This window comes from Stegostoma tigrinum, chromosome 17 (genome assembly GCF_030684315.1).
Source record: "Stegostoma tigrinum isolate sSteTig4 chromosome 17, sSteTig4.hap1, whole genome shotgun sequence".
Classification (NCBI taxonomy): Eukaryota; Metazoa; Chordata; class Chondrichthyes; order Orectolobiformes; family Stegostomatidae; genus Stegostoma; species Stegostoma tigrinum.
Window position 1 is genome coordinate 16,313,349 of NC_081370.1, and position 18,447 is coordinate 16,331,795.

At 40.4% G+C, this 18,447-nt stretch overlaps 1 protein-coding gene across 3 annotated transcripts in view; it reads right to left on the reverse strand.

Annotated features, from left to right (window-relative positions):
- Positions 1–925: 925 nt before the first annotated feature.
- The window catches only part of LOC125459316 (potassium voltage-gated channel subfamily C member 1-like), a 96,495-nt gene continuing 78,973 nt past the window's right edge, over positions 926–18,447 (reverse strand). Inside the window, exons 2-4 of one of the 3 annotated variants that reach the window (XM_048545623.2) lie at positions 10,342–11,275; positions 5,466–5,663; positions 926–1,863 (exon numbers count right to left, since the gene is read on the reverse strand). In XM_048545623.2, coding sequence (XP_048401580.1) covers positions 1,799–1,863; positions 5,466–5,663; positions 10,342–11,275 — 1,197 coding nt within the window. In that variant the 3' untranslated portion in view covers positions 926–1,798. Of the gene's footprint in view, positions 2,647–5,465; positions 5,664–10,341; positions 11,276–18,447 lie in introns of all 3 variants that reach the window. The other 2 variants (XM_048545622.2, XM_048545624.2) reach the window with 2 other exon arrangements.

Genomic DNA, 18,447 nt, shown 5'->3' on the forward strand with positions numbered 1-18,447 from the left:
TCTTGTTAGGTCAAAACCCAAAATGTTGTTTTCACATACAAGTGAGATGGTATCCATTCCTGAGAGTCCACTATAGCATTTGAAGGAAATAAGGCCATTTACCTTTTTTAAGTCTTTGTTGCCAATGGTGTCAAATCTCTCTGTCTAATTGTGTGTGTGTGTGTTTGTGTGTGTGTGTGTCTGTGTGTTTGGGGGGGTGGGTAGGGGCATGGGGGGAATACATGTAAGGCACACTGATAATTTCTTCTGGTGTCCATACATTTGAGTGATTACTGCATTACCAGTAGGCAAGGAGGAGCAGAGGTTCTGTGTTCCACTGAGCATAGTACGTTGTAAAATGGGCATGAGATTCAAACTGGCCTGTTCTGACTGGGCAGGTTGAGTTAAAATAACCCACAGTGGGCTTGGTTTATCTCCAAGTTATTTTTAAACACAAAATTAATATCACCCAATTTCCTGTTAGATACTGGATGTCTCAATCTCTTCTGCCAAGGATGGATTGGAGTTCAGAAACTAGAATCAAGCAGACCGTTAATTTAAACCTACAGCATCATTCAACCTCATTGTCAAGAGGAGTTTAAAGTGAGGTTGAACAACATTAGCAGCAATGCATTAGAAAATGTTGGCAGCACTCATTCTTCCCAAAAGGATCCTGGATCTTTCAACAGCTAGGTGACCTTTTGAATAATAAAATTTATAATTAAACACATTTTAAAATTATAGATAGATTTTAAAACTAATATGAACTGTTGGCAATAAGTAACACCTTTCCCAGCCCATCAAGGCTTATACATTCATGGTTTGAAGATCTGTCTCATACCACCAGTCTAAGCACTCTTTATTTGTATTTGAACAGAACAGTGAATGCATCGGTGCACAGCCCACATTAAAAAAAACAAAATAAACTAAACAGTGCAAGCAGAGGATAAGTTAATACAAAATTTATTTCATGCTAGACTTTTTTTGCATATCATATTGTGCATGCACGTATTCAGAACTAAATTGCATACAGTGCTGAAGTATTGATTCCAACTTTAGGAGTCCAAATTGGAGTGAAGTTATTCGCTGACTCGAGCTGGCAGTCCTGCCACAGCAAACTGACACGGATAAATTGATACTGTTCAATGGAATGCACACTTGCTAATTGAGAGTCTGTAAGTCTGAAATATACAGTAGTAAATGGAAAGAGGCCAAGACCATCTGGATGAATAGTTAATATCCATGGAGATACACATGTCCAGAAAATACAAGATCACTAGCATGCCAACCTAATCAGAGACAGGGGCAAAAGTGCTTTCTGAATACATAATTTTAAAGGCTTGTATCCGATGTAGCTCTGAAGCATAGAGGAATGGTCAATATGACCGATCGCCATGTACATATATTTTTCTCTAATCTTGCACTGATTCATGGATTGTACAAAAAAAGCAATTCATCGCAAATAATGTAGTTAATTATAATTCTTTTACATTATGGTTACATCAGAGTTATGTAAAATTAAAAGAGTTTGAATAAAACAGAACTTCTGATTTAAAGGTTAATAATAGAATTACAGTTTTTATAACATGCAGTTCATGCTGGCAAATAATTACAAATCTTCTACAGTTTTTTTTCCAGAAACAATCTGTTGTAGAAACATCCAACAACTCTGGGTCAAATCTGTAACATACAGTGGTCCTTAGAAATCTGTTTGGCTTGGAGTAGTTTTGCTTCTCCTAAAGGGGTTGGTCGTCTTCTCTTGAAATGTTCCCATTGGGCAGATAATTGCCCACAGAGCGTCCAATTCTGTCCCAGCACATTAAGTTACTCTGACTGCCCCTGCTTGCATATATTTAGCAATGACAGGGCTGCCTTTGCAGAAATCTGCATGCAAAGAATACAGTGAATACTTGAGCTTCCTTCCCCTGCCCTCCAACATATATGTGGCATTTTGTTTCTGTTAAATAAAATGATAGCTACATGCAGAGGCGGCAGTGTCTTTCTTCTAAAGACCTTTGCATGCACCCGGACTAATTGGTACCTCTACAAAGTATTGCTTGCAACCGGTTTGGCTTCCATGCAATGGCTCAAACTGCATGTTTGCCTGAACTCCTTCAGGGTCCAATGGCTCAAAAGATCCTGAGAAAGAAATCTTCAAACGTTGACCAGGTGCAGCAGCAGACATAAAGTTTACCCATTCCCAAAAAGCCAGTAAATTCATAATTGGAAAGCTAAGCACCCATAGCATTTGGGCTGCACCAACAATTATTGGGAACTGCATGTGGCTGCATAACCTTCAACTATGCACCAAACACATGCAGCAAATGGACCACCGGTGCCTCTGTGTCCCTGCATAATGTCATTTAGAAACTACCATGGTTCGTTCCACCTAACGTCAACAGTAGAACCACCAGAAGCAAGGTGCTACCCAGAGACATGCGATCTTCAGACTTATTACCTGGTTTTATGCAAGACAGTATAGGCTGTAGGACTAAAGCTTTGGACCATTCTCAGTTACTAATCCATGCTATAAAATGGATGGTATGGGAGACGGAGAATGCCTCAATGGACAAGGAGAGCTGTAGAGCGAAGAAGACACTGAAGACAATTTTAGTATATTTCTGCTCATGCCAGCTCTGTTGTTTAGGCTCCTTGAGTTTTCAAAACCTTTATGTAAGGAAAAATGCAAAGTACAGCATTGGATCAACAATAGAATGGATAATGATGAGTCTACATCATTGCCAGTCTGGTAAAGCATCTCCATGCATTTGCATGCTCAGAGTAGTATCACCGTTAATGAAAGACAAAGAGCAGTTACTAGGGCTCGCTCCTACCTCCAAGGTTCATAATTTTTATTTCACCAGACAGTATTTCTTAAGAAAGCACTCGGGTGATGCAATAGCTTTGAATGTTACATTGGACATGTTGTTCATAGTGCTTGCCCTTGCAGTATTCTGATTGTAGTTCAGTTTCAGGGAACTATTAAACTTTGTTTAGTCAAAATATAATTCATTCACTGATTTAAGAGGCTAGGACTGTCAGTTTTAGGTAAATTATTACAACAGCACAGCTAACAGGTTAAAAAATTGAACAACATATATTCCTTTGTATCATCCCTGAGATGGCAACAATTCACTCAAACTTCATCCAAGTGCAGCAAACGGACAACAAAAATGTAACTGGACTGCAAGTGGAAATAGCTGCCAAGTCCAATTCAGCTAAGCTTCTGGCCTCCACAGATAGACAATTTCCATGTTCCCACATTTCCTTTGCCACTATTGATTACTTATATTAAACTGATGGTGCTCAACATTTGGCAATATTTCAAATGGAGTCGGGAAAATGTTTCCAAATCAAAGTTACGTCATGGCTGGTGATGTGAGAACAGTTGGCAGCCCTTACTCTAAAGTGGAGTCGACTTGCCAAGACAAATGGAAACATGGGCTTTTGAGACTTAAACTGTAGTACACAAATGTCTGAGGTGCATCAAACAGGGCAATTTTGAACTGGTAAATATTGACTTAAAAATAATTTTTGATTAGAGAACAAAAATACAGAAAGCAAATAAACAGTTGCTATGTTGTGTTGTAGATCTTTTCTGAGGTAGGAATTATAAAATGAGAAAGTCAGTTATTTTCAGATACCTAGTTATAGTTACCATTGGAGACAAGTGAGAAGTGAAATTAATCTAAACTGTTACCATAGCCATGGCAGAGCCTAAATGGAGATATTACTGGAAAATTTTTGAAAGATTCATATACACAGTTTAAACTTCTCATGTGGATTTTGAACATAGCAAGATGGAAGATTTTGGTCCTGAAGAAACAACTTTTTCCATTCAGCAATGACCATATCAAGCACTCCTAGGTTGGGCATTATATGTCTAATGGCTAATTTAGAGGAGGAGTGGAACTCTTTCTAACCTGCTTCAGCAATATCCCACTGCCCTTAGCTTAGAGAGGGCTGTCTGTAATGCACTTTCATGCATTTGCCCACACCCTCCAGCATGTCAATTTGCCAAATTAGGTTTAAAAGTTTCAGTGCAGAAGGATCAATCTCATCCAGAAGTGCTCAAGACTGTCCAGACTTACTGCTCAAAAAAAAAGAGGATTTTGCATCTTATCAGTATAACAGTGAAATGAACCCAGTTTGCAAAGGTAAAAGATGAGCACCTAATCACCAATGTACACCACTACTCTCTTTCCATTTGGCAGCTTTCGATTTTCAAACTAGGAAAGTGCTACATTTTTACATATATCAGGGATGTGGTTAAAATTGCTTCATTCCCAACAGAAAATGAATGCATCAAAAATATAAGGTAATTCAATAATTTTGAGTTAGTGACCTAGTCAGCAAGGTGTTAACTCTATTTCTACATATTCAACTCCCTAAGACACGAACAATGAAATAAATGTCATAAATAATGAAAATATGTAAACACTAAAATAACTTGAACAAAAAAATGGAAAGCTCAGTGTACTGGTAAAATAAGCTGCGCCAAAGGTATTTTACTTGGATTTATTTGCTAAGTGAATAACTAAAAAATGGGTCAGCCAATTGGCTTTATCACATTTCAATCCATAGAAATCCTTCCATAGGTCATCAGTGTCAACTCAGTGATGAAAACCAGAGTGATACAAGTTTGGGTGTTATGAGGTTAAGTCCCATGATATCTCGCTCTTTTTAATGCCTGGAGTGAGCTGAAGGAATAACTGGGAACTCTTTAGTCTTTCATATATGTAGGAATTGGCTTCTTTTACATGCCAATTTGATACTATTCTGAAGTCCATTGAAGCGTTTGAAGACTAGGCATGCAACCAATTCCATTTCAAACATGCACAAAAAACTTAACATTGAACTGATCTACAAAACACGTACAGGATGAATATAAGCTGAAAGGGTTCCATCGTTCATGCTGGTAGAAACACACTTCCACGGGCCAACAATATGCTGACATTGAAACACACTAGTGAATTACTCTTTAGCCAATCTGTCCAATACGGAATCAAATTCAACACTTTGCTACAAAGATAATTTTAGCTGAGGTTTTTGAGCTACTTTCTTATGAAAGTGTTGTGATCATTTTTTTTAGTCTGGCTTTTGATTTACTTTATAAATTATATTTACATATTAAATGTTCTCTATAGAAGACTGTCCATCAGAAATGACACATGAAGCTCCTATATACCACACCAATGGTATGGTTTGGATAATACTGTCTCTCTATGTATAGGTCTATATATATACACATATATATACAATACACCAGTGAGAGGACTTGAATGAAGTTCTACACTTTAATTCATGGCGCTTAGCGTCTTTCTAAAATCTCTATGGAATTTCATAGACAATTACTCTACACAGCTAAGCATTGCTTATTAATCCACGATATACCTTTTAAATGCAGCTGCATATCCTAGCAATTAGATTAACAGATTGATATGTATACCTATAAGGTTACTGTATCTTGCCTGTGTGTTACGTACCCTTTCTTATTCCTCCATCGGGTGGACATGCAAATTCCCCGGTTGATAAGAGGAAGCAGGGTCCGTCTCTGGCATTCCTCTCCCTGGTGTTAGAACGAGTGAAGGGGAGGTGATCCTCAGGCGTCATTGCCTGGTCAATATGAGGACAATCTTCGTTTGCCAATGCTGCATTTGCTGCATCACCGTTCTGTTTAAAATCTTCAAATATACAAGCAAAAGCTGAATGAAATGCTAGGTACTGTGTTTGCGTTTCTTACTAAAGGTTAGTAGAATCTACGCTTTGTAACGCTCTATGCAATCCACTAAATTACTCCAGAGGCAGCACATTCAGCCAGTAAAATATTTTGCATTTGCAAATAAAATCACACAAATATAGTAAGCAACGGCACCAAAATGTGAAATAGGTTTCATACTTCTAAAGGAAAAATGTGCATGGAATAGAATGAGCAGAACTTTGAAAGACTGAAACAATCAAGTTCTAAACATTTGCTGACGAAGAAGTCTAAATACACACTACTATGATAAATGTGTTGTACAGGGGATACTTTTAAGTAATTTCAATAGTAGGAAATGACCATCAAAAAGTATTGACTGCCGATACTCTGGCCAGTGGGCGTAATTCAAATGTGATTTGGGATAGATCAGGTCAAGCCTGTTGATCAAAGATTGGTACTATATTTGATGTATAGATTGAAACTTTAAGAAATATCTTTTTCACCCACAATCATGTCCTTGATTTGTGTGGCAGGCAGCAAGGCTTTTAATCATCAGTGCGGGCTTATTACCATGTGGCATCAAACAGCAATAGTCTATCAGCCACTCGCATCCATCAGTAAAATCCAACTTCAATTCAATGCAGGGTCACCATTTTCATTATTAGCAATTACTTTCCTTTGATCACAAATACACATCCCAACATCACAAACTGTGTGAATTCACAACATCTATCACTTGCACATGACACTGTCACAATGAAGAGGTGCAGGGCTTTCCTTTCCCCAAAATCCAAAACTGCTCAGTAAATACAACGAGTGACTTTGTGTAGGTATGTGAACATGGCAAACAGTGAATGTTAAAAGAAGGGTACAAGAAAAATATTGAAGTAATAATGGAGAGAAGATGACAGCATTATGAAGAGCACAGAAAGAAACCTGAAGAAGACATGGAGGTGGACAGTGGGCTAGCGAATAGATTTTTCCAGCATTCAGTAACTGGATATACTTGGCTACATTGCAATTGGGGAGTTTAAGTACCAGCTCATTAAGTAAAGATTTATGATTTAATCTTGCTTGTTTATGCTGTCAGACCAAAAGCAGAATGGCTACAATGTATCAAAGTGCTAACTGTGTGATTTTTTTCCTATTCTCTCTCCACCTCTCTGGTGACCTTTATTAATCAATATATATTGACCATTTGTGGATAGTACATAGACATCATGGGCAAAGGGATTGTTGCCAGCTGGAGACAGTTAGGTAAAGAACAGTAGTGCAAAATATGCATTTTACATTGGCCTTGTTCAATTAAATTAAACTGCCACATAGAAGAGACATCACTCGAAAAAAAAGTTCCTCTGGGAATTCAGTAATTTACTTTACTCTTTAGCGTGGTTAACTTGCTTTGGGGATCCGTTAGCTCAGTTGGCTGGGTCGCAAATTGCAATGTAGTGTGATACCAGCAGCATAGGTTCAATTCTTGTCTGGGACATGGTTACCATGAAGGACTTCCCTTCTCAATCCCTCCCCTTGCCTGAGGTATGGTGACCCTCACTACCGGTCATCTCTTTCTCTCTCTCTCTGTCTCTAAAGGGAAAGCAGCTCTATGGTTCAGTTGGACTCTGGCAACTTTAATGTGCTACCCAACTAATTATTCTCATGCATGTTAATTTGCATGAGCTGAACCAGATACAAAAGTAAAATTCCACAGATGCTGGAAATCTGAAATAAAGAAAAACATCTGGCAATACTCAACATTTCAGGCAGCACCTTTGGAGACAGAGAAACAGAGTTAACATTCCAGGTCAGTGACCCTTGTTAGAACTGGCATAAGTTATAAAAGCAGGTTTTAAGGAATGCTAAAGAAGGAATGTTGGCTAATGGAGAGAATAAAAGGGAAGATTTGTGATAGGTTGGAAAACAAGACAGATTAACGGGCAAAAGGAATGATGATACCAATCAAAACAATGATATTAAAACCTGCGAAGAAACAACAGACAGGTCCAGTGGAAGACAAAATGGAGAAATACACAATTGTCACCAAAGTCTGAAAGCATGGGGACAGAGATATTGATCTAAAGTTGTTGAAAGCAATGCTGAAAACTGTAAAGTTCTGCATTGAAGGGTGATTTCTGTTTCCTGAGTTTGCAGGAAGCCTTATTGGAATAATCTTAGAAATAGAGAAAAAATGGTCAGAATGCTGGGGCAGCAAACAAAACTAAGAGGAGACTGGAATCTCAGGATCATAATTGCAAACTGAATGGAGGTGATGTGCAGACCATCTGCCTAAGTCACCTCTGGCCTTTTTTATGAAAGGAAACCACACTGGGGGCAGCAAATACAGAATACTAAATTCAAAGTAATAAAAACATTGTTTCAGAGACAGTAGAAACTGCCGATGCTGGAGAATCTGAGATAACAAGGTGTAGAGCTGGATGAACACAGCAGGCCAAGATTTCTGAAGAAGGGTCTAGGCCCGAAACATCAGCCTTCCTGCTCCTCTGATGATGCTTGGCCTGCTGTGTTATTCCAGCTCTACACCTTATTATCTCTAATAAAAAATCGTTGTTTCACTGAATAGAGTGTTTCAGACAAAGTATGTAAGAAGCAAGGAATTAATGGGTGCTTTGTCTTCTGCATTACATGGTAGAATGCCAGGAGAAGGGATTTGGGAGAGTTGAGGAGTGGACCAAATTGGAGAAACTTTCTTTAGAGTGTTGAGAAGGGAGAATGGGCCAGGATTGTGTTTAGTAGTGATCTCAAGTTAAAGGGAATGCATGTGTCAAAGGGTAATCTGGTGAAGCCAGGTAAGTATGGATTGTAAAATGAGAAAATGTTTTTGAGTTTCTGGGAAGATGGGAGAGTGGTGAGAGCAGAGGTGCAGGAAATGGAGCCGACAGGTCAAAGGCACTGTCAATCACTGCTCAGCTGAGGAAAAAGATAAACATTGGATTACTTTCAATTTAGACTTCAAATTCTTTGAGAAATAAACTGAGGGTGTCTGTAAGTGTGCATGTGGGTCATGACAGGTCTGGGTGTGGCAGTTGGATTGGAGTTGGAATGCAAGTGTGGTGTTGTGCGAGGTGGTGATGAGATGTGGTAATAGATTAGAGATAATCCATGTTTCTACATGCCAATGCCTTTAACAGATTATATTTTACCTCTTAGTACCCTTAAGGTGGGGAAATATCAGGATGTCAGTTTACATTCTAATCACCACGGAAACATTGATTTAACCAAGCAGAAAAATAAAGCATGCTAAAAGGAGATCCATCATCAAAAAAATAGTGAATTTCAAAATAGAGTCAGTGATGTGGAAATTATTGTTGACAATGTCATTGTAAGATTGCTTCCTGCAATTTGAAGTCCCCTCTCACTATTTAACAGACGATAATGATTGATTAAAAAGAGAAATAAATTTGGTAGGAGTGCATTACATGTTCATACGACAACCTTCTGAACCATTATGTCAACTCTTTTGTTTTAGAAACATAGTTCATAGCTAAATATTCCAGGATTAACTTCTCTGTTTGTAATTTGATATCTCTTTTGCTCTCAGAAAGCAAAATTGTGAAAAGAAAACAAAACATTTCTTTTTGAGATATTAGCAGACGCACACTTAAAGCAGTTGCCTGACACTCCTATTTTAATACAGGTGTTAACCTGTTTATTTAAATGTGCTCATTAGTATACAAATAGCAATTCCTAGGCTAAAAATTTTTAATACTAAAATAGGTGTTAGAAACATCTTAATTTGATGTGATTATGTGACTATATTTCTCTCATTGAAAGAGTTAAACATCTTTTGTACTAAAATGCACAATTATTTTACGCTAATTCACTCTGAAACAGCAGGGAAAGTGGCTTCATCTTACACTATGTTGCAGAGATATAATATTGTTTGTAATATTGCACTATGTTATTTCAAGGAATATACGACAGAATTTTAAGAGCAACTGAGATATATTTACAGAAAGACAAACTAAGGTCAGGAGTAATATTCTTTGCTGTGAAACTCTTCTAGACCACTTTCCTAGGAGTTTCAAGCCTAACCCTCTATATATTTTCATGCAACAAGATTCCTGTAGGAGGTGGGCAATAAATAGTCTCCAGAGAAATGATTTGGAACCTGAAAGCTCTTAATGTAATCAATCTTCATTAATCTCATATTTCCTTACCCAGAAACTATTGTTATCCCCCAGTCTTAAAGGGATTCTCCTCAACCCACTTCCTACACTGCAATACCTAGTTCTAGAAACTACTAACCAGTAAATTGTGAATAATGCTAAATAGTTCTAGTACATATAATGTTTTGATAGCCATTCTGAGATATAAATCTTTTACAATTTTTGTTATTTTATGCAAAAAGGAAAATTGGCAGAAGCTATCAATTTACAGATTATCGTAAAAATCGACAACAGGCTGGTGATATTGAATTATTTCAATGATGAATGATTTGTCTCAAAGTAGGATCTACTGGATTGACTACATCCTATTTGGTAACATGCTTACTAAAAGGACATTTCTTACAAAACACGGGCATGGCTTAAATGTGCTGCCTTTCTAGAAACCCAAAGCTGGTTGGGATATAAAATGACTACCAGGGATAGGTGCAAAGGAAGCATTTGAGGGTCAGATGGACATTCCTCTAAGAGGTTTCCTACCTGCTCTGTTTATTTCTAAAATCTCTTCCTGAGCGAGTGGGCATGTGTCACTCTGTGTACTGTGATGTGGAGAGTTTACACCAGATTTACAATAATTGGGGGATCCCAGCTGGGGCGGTCTCGGTATATGCTTCTTTTTCTTCTTTGGTAATTTTTGTTTGGCCATCGCTAAGGAGTAATACATTCCAAAATTATTGACAATGACAGGGACTGGCATAGCAATGGTCAGCACGCCCGAAAGAGCACAGAGGGCTCCTACCAACATGCCCGACCATGTCTGAGGAAACATGTCTCCATAGCCAAGTGTAGTCATGGTTACCACGGCCCACCAGAATCCAATCGGAATATTTTTGAAGTGTGTGTGTCGATCAGCTCTCAGGTCGTGGGGACTAGCACCTATCCTCTCAGCATAGTAGATCATGGTGGCGAATATCAGGACGCCAAGTGCCAAGAAGATGATGAGCAGCAGGAATTCATTGGTGCTTGCACGCAAAGTGTGTCCTAAAACTCTCAGTCCCACAAAATGGCGAGTCAGCTTGAAGATTCGCAGGATTCGGACAAAGCGGACCACTCGCAAGAATCCCAGAACGTCCTTAGCAGCTTTGGAAGACAAAGCACTGAGTCCTACCTCCAGATAAAAGGGAAGAATAGCCACAAAGTCTATGATATTGAGAGAATTCTTGATAAACTCCACCTTGTTGGGACAAAACGTGATCCTCATGAGAAATTCAAAGGTAAACCATACCACACAGACTCCTTCGATGTACATTAAGAAGGCTTCTGTTTCCGTTTCCTGAATAACTTCAGTCCGGGTTTCATTTCCATTCTTTACAATCTCTGTTCTGTTAACGATTGGATTAAATGCCTCATGGGTCTCAAGGCAGAATGTGCTGATTGATACCAGAATGAAGAAAAGTGAAGCGAAAGCACAGTACTGTGAAGAGAAAATAAAACAGAAAATCACTAGCAAGAACGGGAAGATCGTATCAAAACATATACAAAGGTTCCAAACAATAAGAACATTGTCGTTTCAGTGTGGAGGAAAGAGTTAATTATTCCCAACCCGCTGCTTCCTAATTGCTTACAGCCTTACATAACTGCTTTCTCCCCATTATGTAAATTTAGTGGTCCCACAGTCCCAGAAGGGCACCCTGTTCAAAACAAGCAGGGCTTGGAAAATCAGCACTAAAATGTTGTCATTCTTGTTCTCAACAGTGGTAACTACGATCATATCTAGTTGCTGGGAGCAGACGACCTTCCAATTTCCTGCTATATGATGCAATCATTTCACCTCAGAGATGAAACCCATTGCATATTGAAACCATATATACTGTGTTTCAGTGGTTTCCTTCAATAAGTTTCTAAGCAAACCTCTTTCTTAAATGTTAAAAGTGTCATGTAATTTCAATTCTGATTGCAAATTCCTTTTATTTAAATTGTGTATCCATTAAATGGAACCCTTCTCCATTGTAAAGAACTTGTTTTGGATCATTTTGATCAATTACAAAGTAATTATGAACATTCCATTTAGGGCACATTGAAGTTGCTTTTCTATTGAAAACTAGCCCGGTTTCTTGTTCATCCTTTATACTTGGTGGTATTAGAAGCATTGGGGTTAATTTTCCTGGAAAGGTTGAATTGGAGTGGAAAGTATCACATACAACCCCTCTTTTGAAGAATGGTGGGAGGCAGAAAACAGAAACATGTGAACATATGAGCAAGAAACTAAAGTAGTCCCTTGTCCCATTGATCCTGCTTCTCCTTTCAATAGGATCATGCCAAATCTGACTTTAACCTCAATCCACTGTTCCTGCTTACTGACAATAATATTTCACCCCACGGTCATGACAATTCTGAACCCAGGGTTCTGAGGAACTGTCACTGGACCCGAAACATTAACTCTAATTTTTTCTTCCCAGATGCTGCCAGGCCTGCTGAGGTTTTCCAGCAACTTCTGTTTTTGTTCCTGATTTGCAGTATCTGCAGTTCTTTTAGTTTTAATATTTCAACCCAATCTACCTATCATTTCGTTAAAAAATTTAAAGATTCTAGATCCACTGTCTTTTGAGCAAATCAGTTTTTTAAAAAATCTCAACTGTCTGAGAGAGAAAAAGAACATCCTCTTAAAAGGGCAACCACTAATTTTTAAACAAAGATCTCCCATAAACATCCTTTTACGCATCCAACCAGTCAAGTCCCCTCAGAGTTCCTGCTATTTCTCACCCCCTCAGAATCAAGTCCCCTGACCCTTCTAAACTCCAGAGGATACAGGCCTAGCCTATCAAGTCTTTCCGCATAAGACAATCCACTCATTCCAGGTATTAGTCAAATAAACCTCTGAACGGCTTCCAACATATCAACACCCTTCTGCAAGTACAGTGACCATTACTATAGACGCAGTCTTACTCACACTCTGTAGAGCTGAAACATAACATTCCTACTCTTGAATTCAATTCCCCTTTCAATAAACCACAAAATTCTAGGAAACTAAGGCCAGTTAGCTTGACATCAGTTGTGATGAAGGTATTAAAATTGATCACTAAACAGATTTTAGGTGCACACTTAGAAAACCTCAAGGGAATCAGGAAGATTCCAGCATGATTTTATCAAAGGGAAATCAATGTTTAACCAATTTATTGGAATTCTTTGAAGCATTAAAACACACACAGGATAAAGGGAAGCATATATTTGTTTTTTACTTTTCCAGAAGGCTTTTGTACAGGTGGCATATCAAAGGCTATTATGGAAAATAAAAGCTCCTGTGTGTTGGCTTTAACATATTGGCATATGAGATAAATTAGAACAGAAGATTGGCTGGATGAACACAGCAGACCAGGTAGCATTAGAGGAGCAGGAAAGTTGACGCTTTGTGTTGGGACCCTTCTTTAGAAATGGAGAGAGGGAAGGGAGCTCAGAAATAAATAGAGAGAGTGGGGGTGGGACTGGGGAAGGTAGGTGGGATGGTGATAGGTAAGTGCATGTAGGCAGTGGTTGGGTTTAGTCAGTGAGGTGGGAGTGCTGGTAGGTGGGAGAGAAAATGGACTAATTGTGTCGGGTCAAGGAGGCAGGGATGAGACGGACAGTTGGACACAGGATGAGGCCGGGGATGGGGAGATTTTGAAACTGGTAAAATCCCCATTTAGGCCACTGGGCTGTAGGCTCCCGAGGTGGAATATGAGATACTGCTCTTCCAGTTTTGGGGTGGGGTCATTGTGGCACTGGAGGATAGGCATGTCAATCAGGAAGTGGGAAGGGAGTTGAAATGGTTTGTGATTGGGAGGTGTTGTTTGTCACGAACAGAGCACAGGTGCTCTAGAAAATCGTCTCTGAGCCTCCACTTGCTCTCACCGATGTAGAGGAGGCCACATCGGGAGCAGCAGATGCAGTAGACCAAGGTGGCAGATGTGCAGGTGAACCCCTGTCTGATGTGGAAGGTTTGTTTTGGGCCTTGAATGAAGGTGAGGAGGGAGGTATAGGGGCAGGTGTAGCACCTCCTGTGGTTGCAGGGAGAGGTGTCAGGAGTGGTCGGGTTAGTGAGGAGTGTGGAGCTATTTCAAAGACTGTAACTTCTTCCTTTCGGTGATCACAAATGCCATCACTGTATCTCTTGTGTTTCCCACACCTCTGCTCTCACATCCCCTCCCCTCAATAAAAACAGACAGAATTCCCCTTGTCCTCACATATCACCCCACTTTTCACAGGGATCGCTCTCTCCGAAGCTTCCTTGTCCTGTCCATCTTTTCTCCTACCCATCTGCCCCTCACTGACCAATCCTCACAACTCCCTACCTGCACTCATATATCACCATCACACCCACATTTCTCAGCCCCATCCGTCCCCTCTCCATTTAGGTCTGAGCTCCCTTCCCCTCCCCCATTTCTGAAGAAGGGTCCCGATCCGAAGCATCACCTTTCTTGCTCCTCTAATGCTACCTAGCCTGCTGTGTTCATCCAGCTCCACACTGTGTTATCTGAAACCCCAGCATCTGCAGTTCTTACTATTTCATAGAAGATTGGCTGCCTGGTAGAAAACCGAGAGTGTGCAAAAGTAGACCTTTGTCTGATCAGCAGGACATAATGAGTTTAGTCCCACAAGGGTTTGTTCTGGAGCTTCAACTTTATACAATTTACATCAATGACTTAGATAAGGGGAGCTGAGATAAGGTATCGAAATTGACACTTAACCAAAGTTAGGTAGGAAAATATCCTGTTAAGAAGATATTGGGGCTGAACCTTTTTTTTGTCGTCTGGTTTGTATTGAATTTTTGAAATGATTTCCACCATAAGGCCTAGCAAGTTTTCTCACCATAACATACCAAGCTCACCTCATTAACTACTTACATTGCCGCAAGACGTTGTCACGTTCAAATTCAGACCTACATTGCCTCATAGATAATAAAATGTGAGGCTGGATGAACACATCAGGCTCAGCAGCATCTCAGGAACACAAAAGCTGACGTGTGGGGCCTAGACCCTTCATCAGAGAGCCTCATGTTGTTCCCAGGACAACTGGCCACTCAGCAGATATCCCAGAGTTCATTTTCATTTCTTGTACACCTGCCATCTTTAAAAGCCCTTTGTGCACCCATAAAAGCACAGTCAGTCCAGAGCAACATCCTGACATTTTACCCAGATGTAGGAGATAGGGGAAATAGGCATCCCCCACCTCACCACCCCCACCACCAACCACCCCCCCCACCCCACACCCATTCACAGGCAGGCACCTGGATCTCCTGCTGGACAGGGTTGTGCATTTATTTCCTTCTTCCCCAAGGTCCAGCTGTAGAAGCCATGACAGCAGACCATACCAGCCTTGCCTGAGATTGCGTTTAAATAGTGTCGGCTTTCTGGAGGAATATCCAGCACTGTAGGGAGAAGGTCAATGACCTTTGCCACCCTGCCTGCATAGGGGCCAGCTCCTTCTCCGTGATACCTTGCACTCACTCTGTCTCTGCTACTGTATCCATCTCCTACCAAGGCTCATGCTCTATTAAGCTCACGATTACATGCAACATCTTGCCTCATTCACTCTCAGTCACCCTAAACCCCAAACCCAATAAACTCTGTATGCCTTCAGTGCTGCCTACTCCACTTATTTAGGATACCTTTCCACCAGCACCAAAAGTAACAGCGGTGCCACTAGCTTTCATCTACCAAAATACCCTCCTCTCTGTCATTCCAAGAGAAAACAGCCCTGAATATGGCCGAAAGACTCAAAGTGAGCGGGCTGTCCAACATTTGGCTCCTCACCTCTTATATAGAGAGTATCCTGATTTGTATTGCCCCAAGTGGCTGAGTGAATGTGTCCAAGCCCCTTGACTTGTAAAAAAAGCTGCCCTTTACTTACTGTACTGAAACCCCCTTGACTGATCACTGCTGACATTCATGACAAGCTTCCTGGCTTTGTGTCTGTAGTAAATGACAAAACATGATAGATGTACCATGAGCCTTGTATCTCTGGCTTAGAGACAAAGCACAAGAAGGCAATGCAAGGCTGAGATGCTTTGAGCATTCATGTAGACTCAGTAAGTGAAGAACCCAGAGATGCAGCCTGCTCCAGTCCATATGCTGGGTTCTTGTCCAGCATTCACTCTCAATTTTCTATCTTCTATGTGCACATCTGAGATCCATGCATGGCAAAATTTCCAGAAACCAATCAATGCTGCAAACTACATTTGCATGTCAATCACCATGTGCAGAACATTGGAGCATGCAGCTTAGAGGGAAAGATGGGCACATCCCTGATCACACAATCCTTGCAGCAGCTTTACAGTGATAGTTGTTAGTGCAGCCAGATTTGCAGCACTGAAGTGCAGAAGCACTCTGTAGATGGATCGGAGATATGCCATGAGAGCTCTTAGAGGCTGATGTATATCAGATGCCAATGTCTGTGGACATGACGTGTGTGTCCAATGCCCAAAGATAATGCGCTGAGATGTTGGTACTTGGAGGTATATCATGGCAAGCAGCAAGACAAAGTTGCCAGGCACCCACTCTGATCTCCACGTCCAGCGTTCTTAATCTCCAGATTGTTTGGTGCATTTGGTAAGCTAGGAAGCTGAATAGTAATGAGGCAAATTGGGCTTTAATAAGGTGTTTAACACAATGATCTGTTGTGATGTCGACGTGTTACTGCTGCGTGAGAAGCTCACCGCACTGCTTGTGAAAAACATAAAAGATTGAGCAAGACATTCGTAACATAGAGATTGGGCCCACCAGGCTCGTCTGATTCTGTCTCAAGTCTCACATAGCCCACACCATTGACGTGAATCTACTGAGAAATAGGAATCAGAGCTATAGAGCTGTACAGCATGTAAAGAGACCCTTCAGTCCAACTTGTCCATGCTGACCAGCTATCTTAAATTAATCTAGTCCCAGTTGCCAATATTTGGTCCATATCCCTCTAAATCCTTCTTATTCATATAACCATCCAGATGCCTTTTAAATCCTGTTATTACACCAGCACCATTTCCTCTGGCAACTCATTCCACACATGCACCACCATCTGCATGACAAAGTTGCCGCCAGGTCCCTTTTAAATCTTGCCCCCCTCACCTTAAACCTATGTCCCCTAGTTTTGGATTCCACTACCCTGGGGAAAAGACCTTGGTTATTCACCCTATGTGGGCCCCTCATGATTTTATATACCTCTATAAGGTTACCCCTCAGCCTCCGACACTCTAGGGAAAATAGCCCCAGCCTAGGCAGCCTTTCCCTATAGCTCAAACCCTCCAACCATGGCAACATTCTTACAAACCTTTTCTGTGTCCTATCAAGTTTCATAACATCCTTCCTATAGCTGGGAGACCAGAATTAAATGCAATATTCTAAAAGTGGCCTAACCAATGTCCTGTACAGCCACAACACGACTTACCAGCTCCTATACCCAATACACTGACCAATCAAAGGAAGCATACCAAATCCCTTCTTCACTGTCTTGTCTACCTGCAACTCCACTTTCAAGGAACTATGAACCTGCACTCCAAGATCTGTTTGTTCAGCAACAGTTGAGTGAGAGGACAAAAATAAGACAGATGGCTTATAACTTAGGAAGAGATGAAGTGGTTCATTTTGGCACGTAGAATGAAATAAAAGGAGTGCTATTAGTTTAAATGGAGAACAATCACAGAATCCTGAGTTACACAGGGATTTAGTATCATGAAACATGAGTCACAAAAAGGTAGGATGCAGGTACAGCATGTTACCAAGAATGCTAATGGGGTGCCATTCTTTATTACAAGACGAATTGAATATAAAATATTTAAATTTTGCTTCAGTTATACGGATCATTGTTGAGAAAGCATCTCAAATACTGTGTGCTGTTTTGGTTTCCTTATTAAAAGGAAGATTTAAATCCATTGGAGATGGATCAGCGGAGGCTTATCAGATTGATAGTTGGAATGATTGTGTTGTCTTATAAAGAAAGGCTGGACAGGCTGGGCCTGTTTCCACTGGACTTTAGAAGAGTGAGACATGACTTGATTGAAGGCTGTGAGATCCTGATTGATCTTGAGAAGGTAAACGCGGAGAGGATGTTTCCTCTTGCGGGTCAGTCCCGAACTAGAGACACTGTTTTAAAATTTGTGATTTCCCCTTTAGGAGATGAGGGGAATATTTTTCTCTCAGAAACTTGTGTGACTTTGTACCTCCCTCCCTTTGACTTGATAGAGGTGTACAAAATGATCAGAGATATAGATAGAGCAGACAGCCAGAGACCTTTTCCTCGCGTGGAGGTAGCTATTATGAGGGGGTATAGTTTTAAAGAGAGCGGAGATGGAGAAAGGGGTGATGTCAAAGGTAGGTTCTTTACTCAGAGAGTGGCAAGGGCATGGAATGCATTGCCAGAGAGGGTAGTGGAGTCGGCATCATTAGGGACATTTAAGCTGCTATTAGATAGTCATATGGATGATAGTATAAGGTAGGGGTGGAGGCTAGATAGACCTTAGGTTTAGGGTAAAAGTTCGGCACAACATCATGGACCAAAGGGCCTGTGCTGTGCTGTACTGTTCTATGTCCTATGTTTCCTCAGATGGTGGAGGAGGTAGGTCATTACAATAAAATAGTTTTGACACAGATTCTTGTTGAACAGGGCAATAAAAGGGTATCA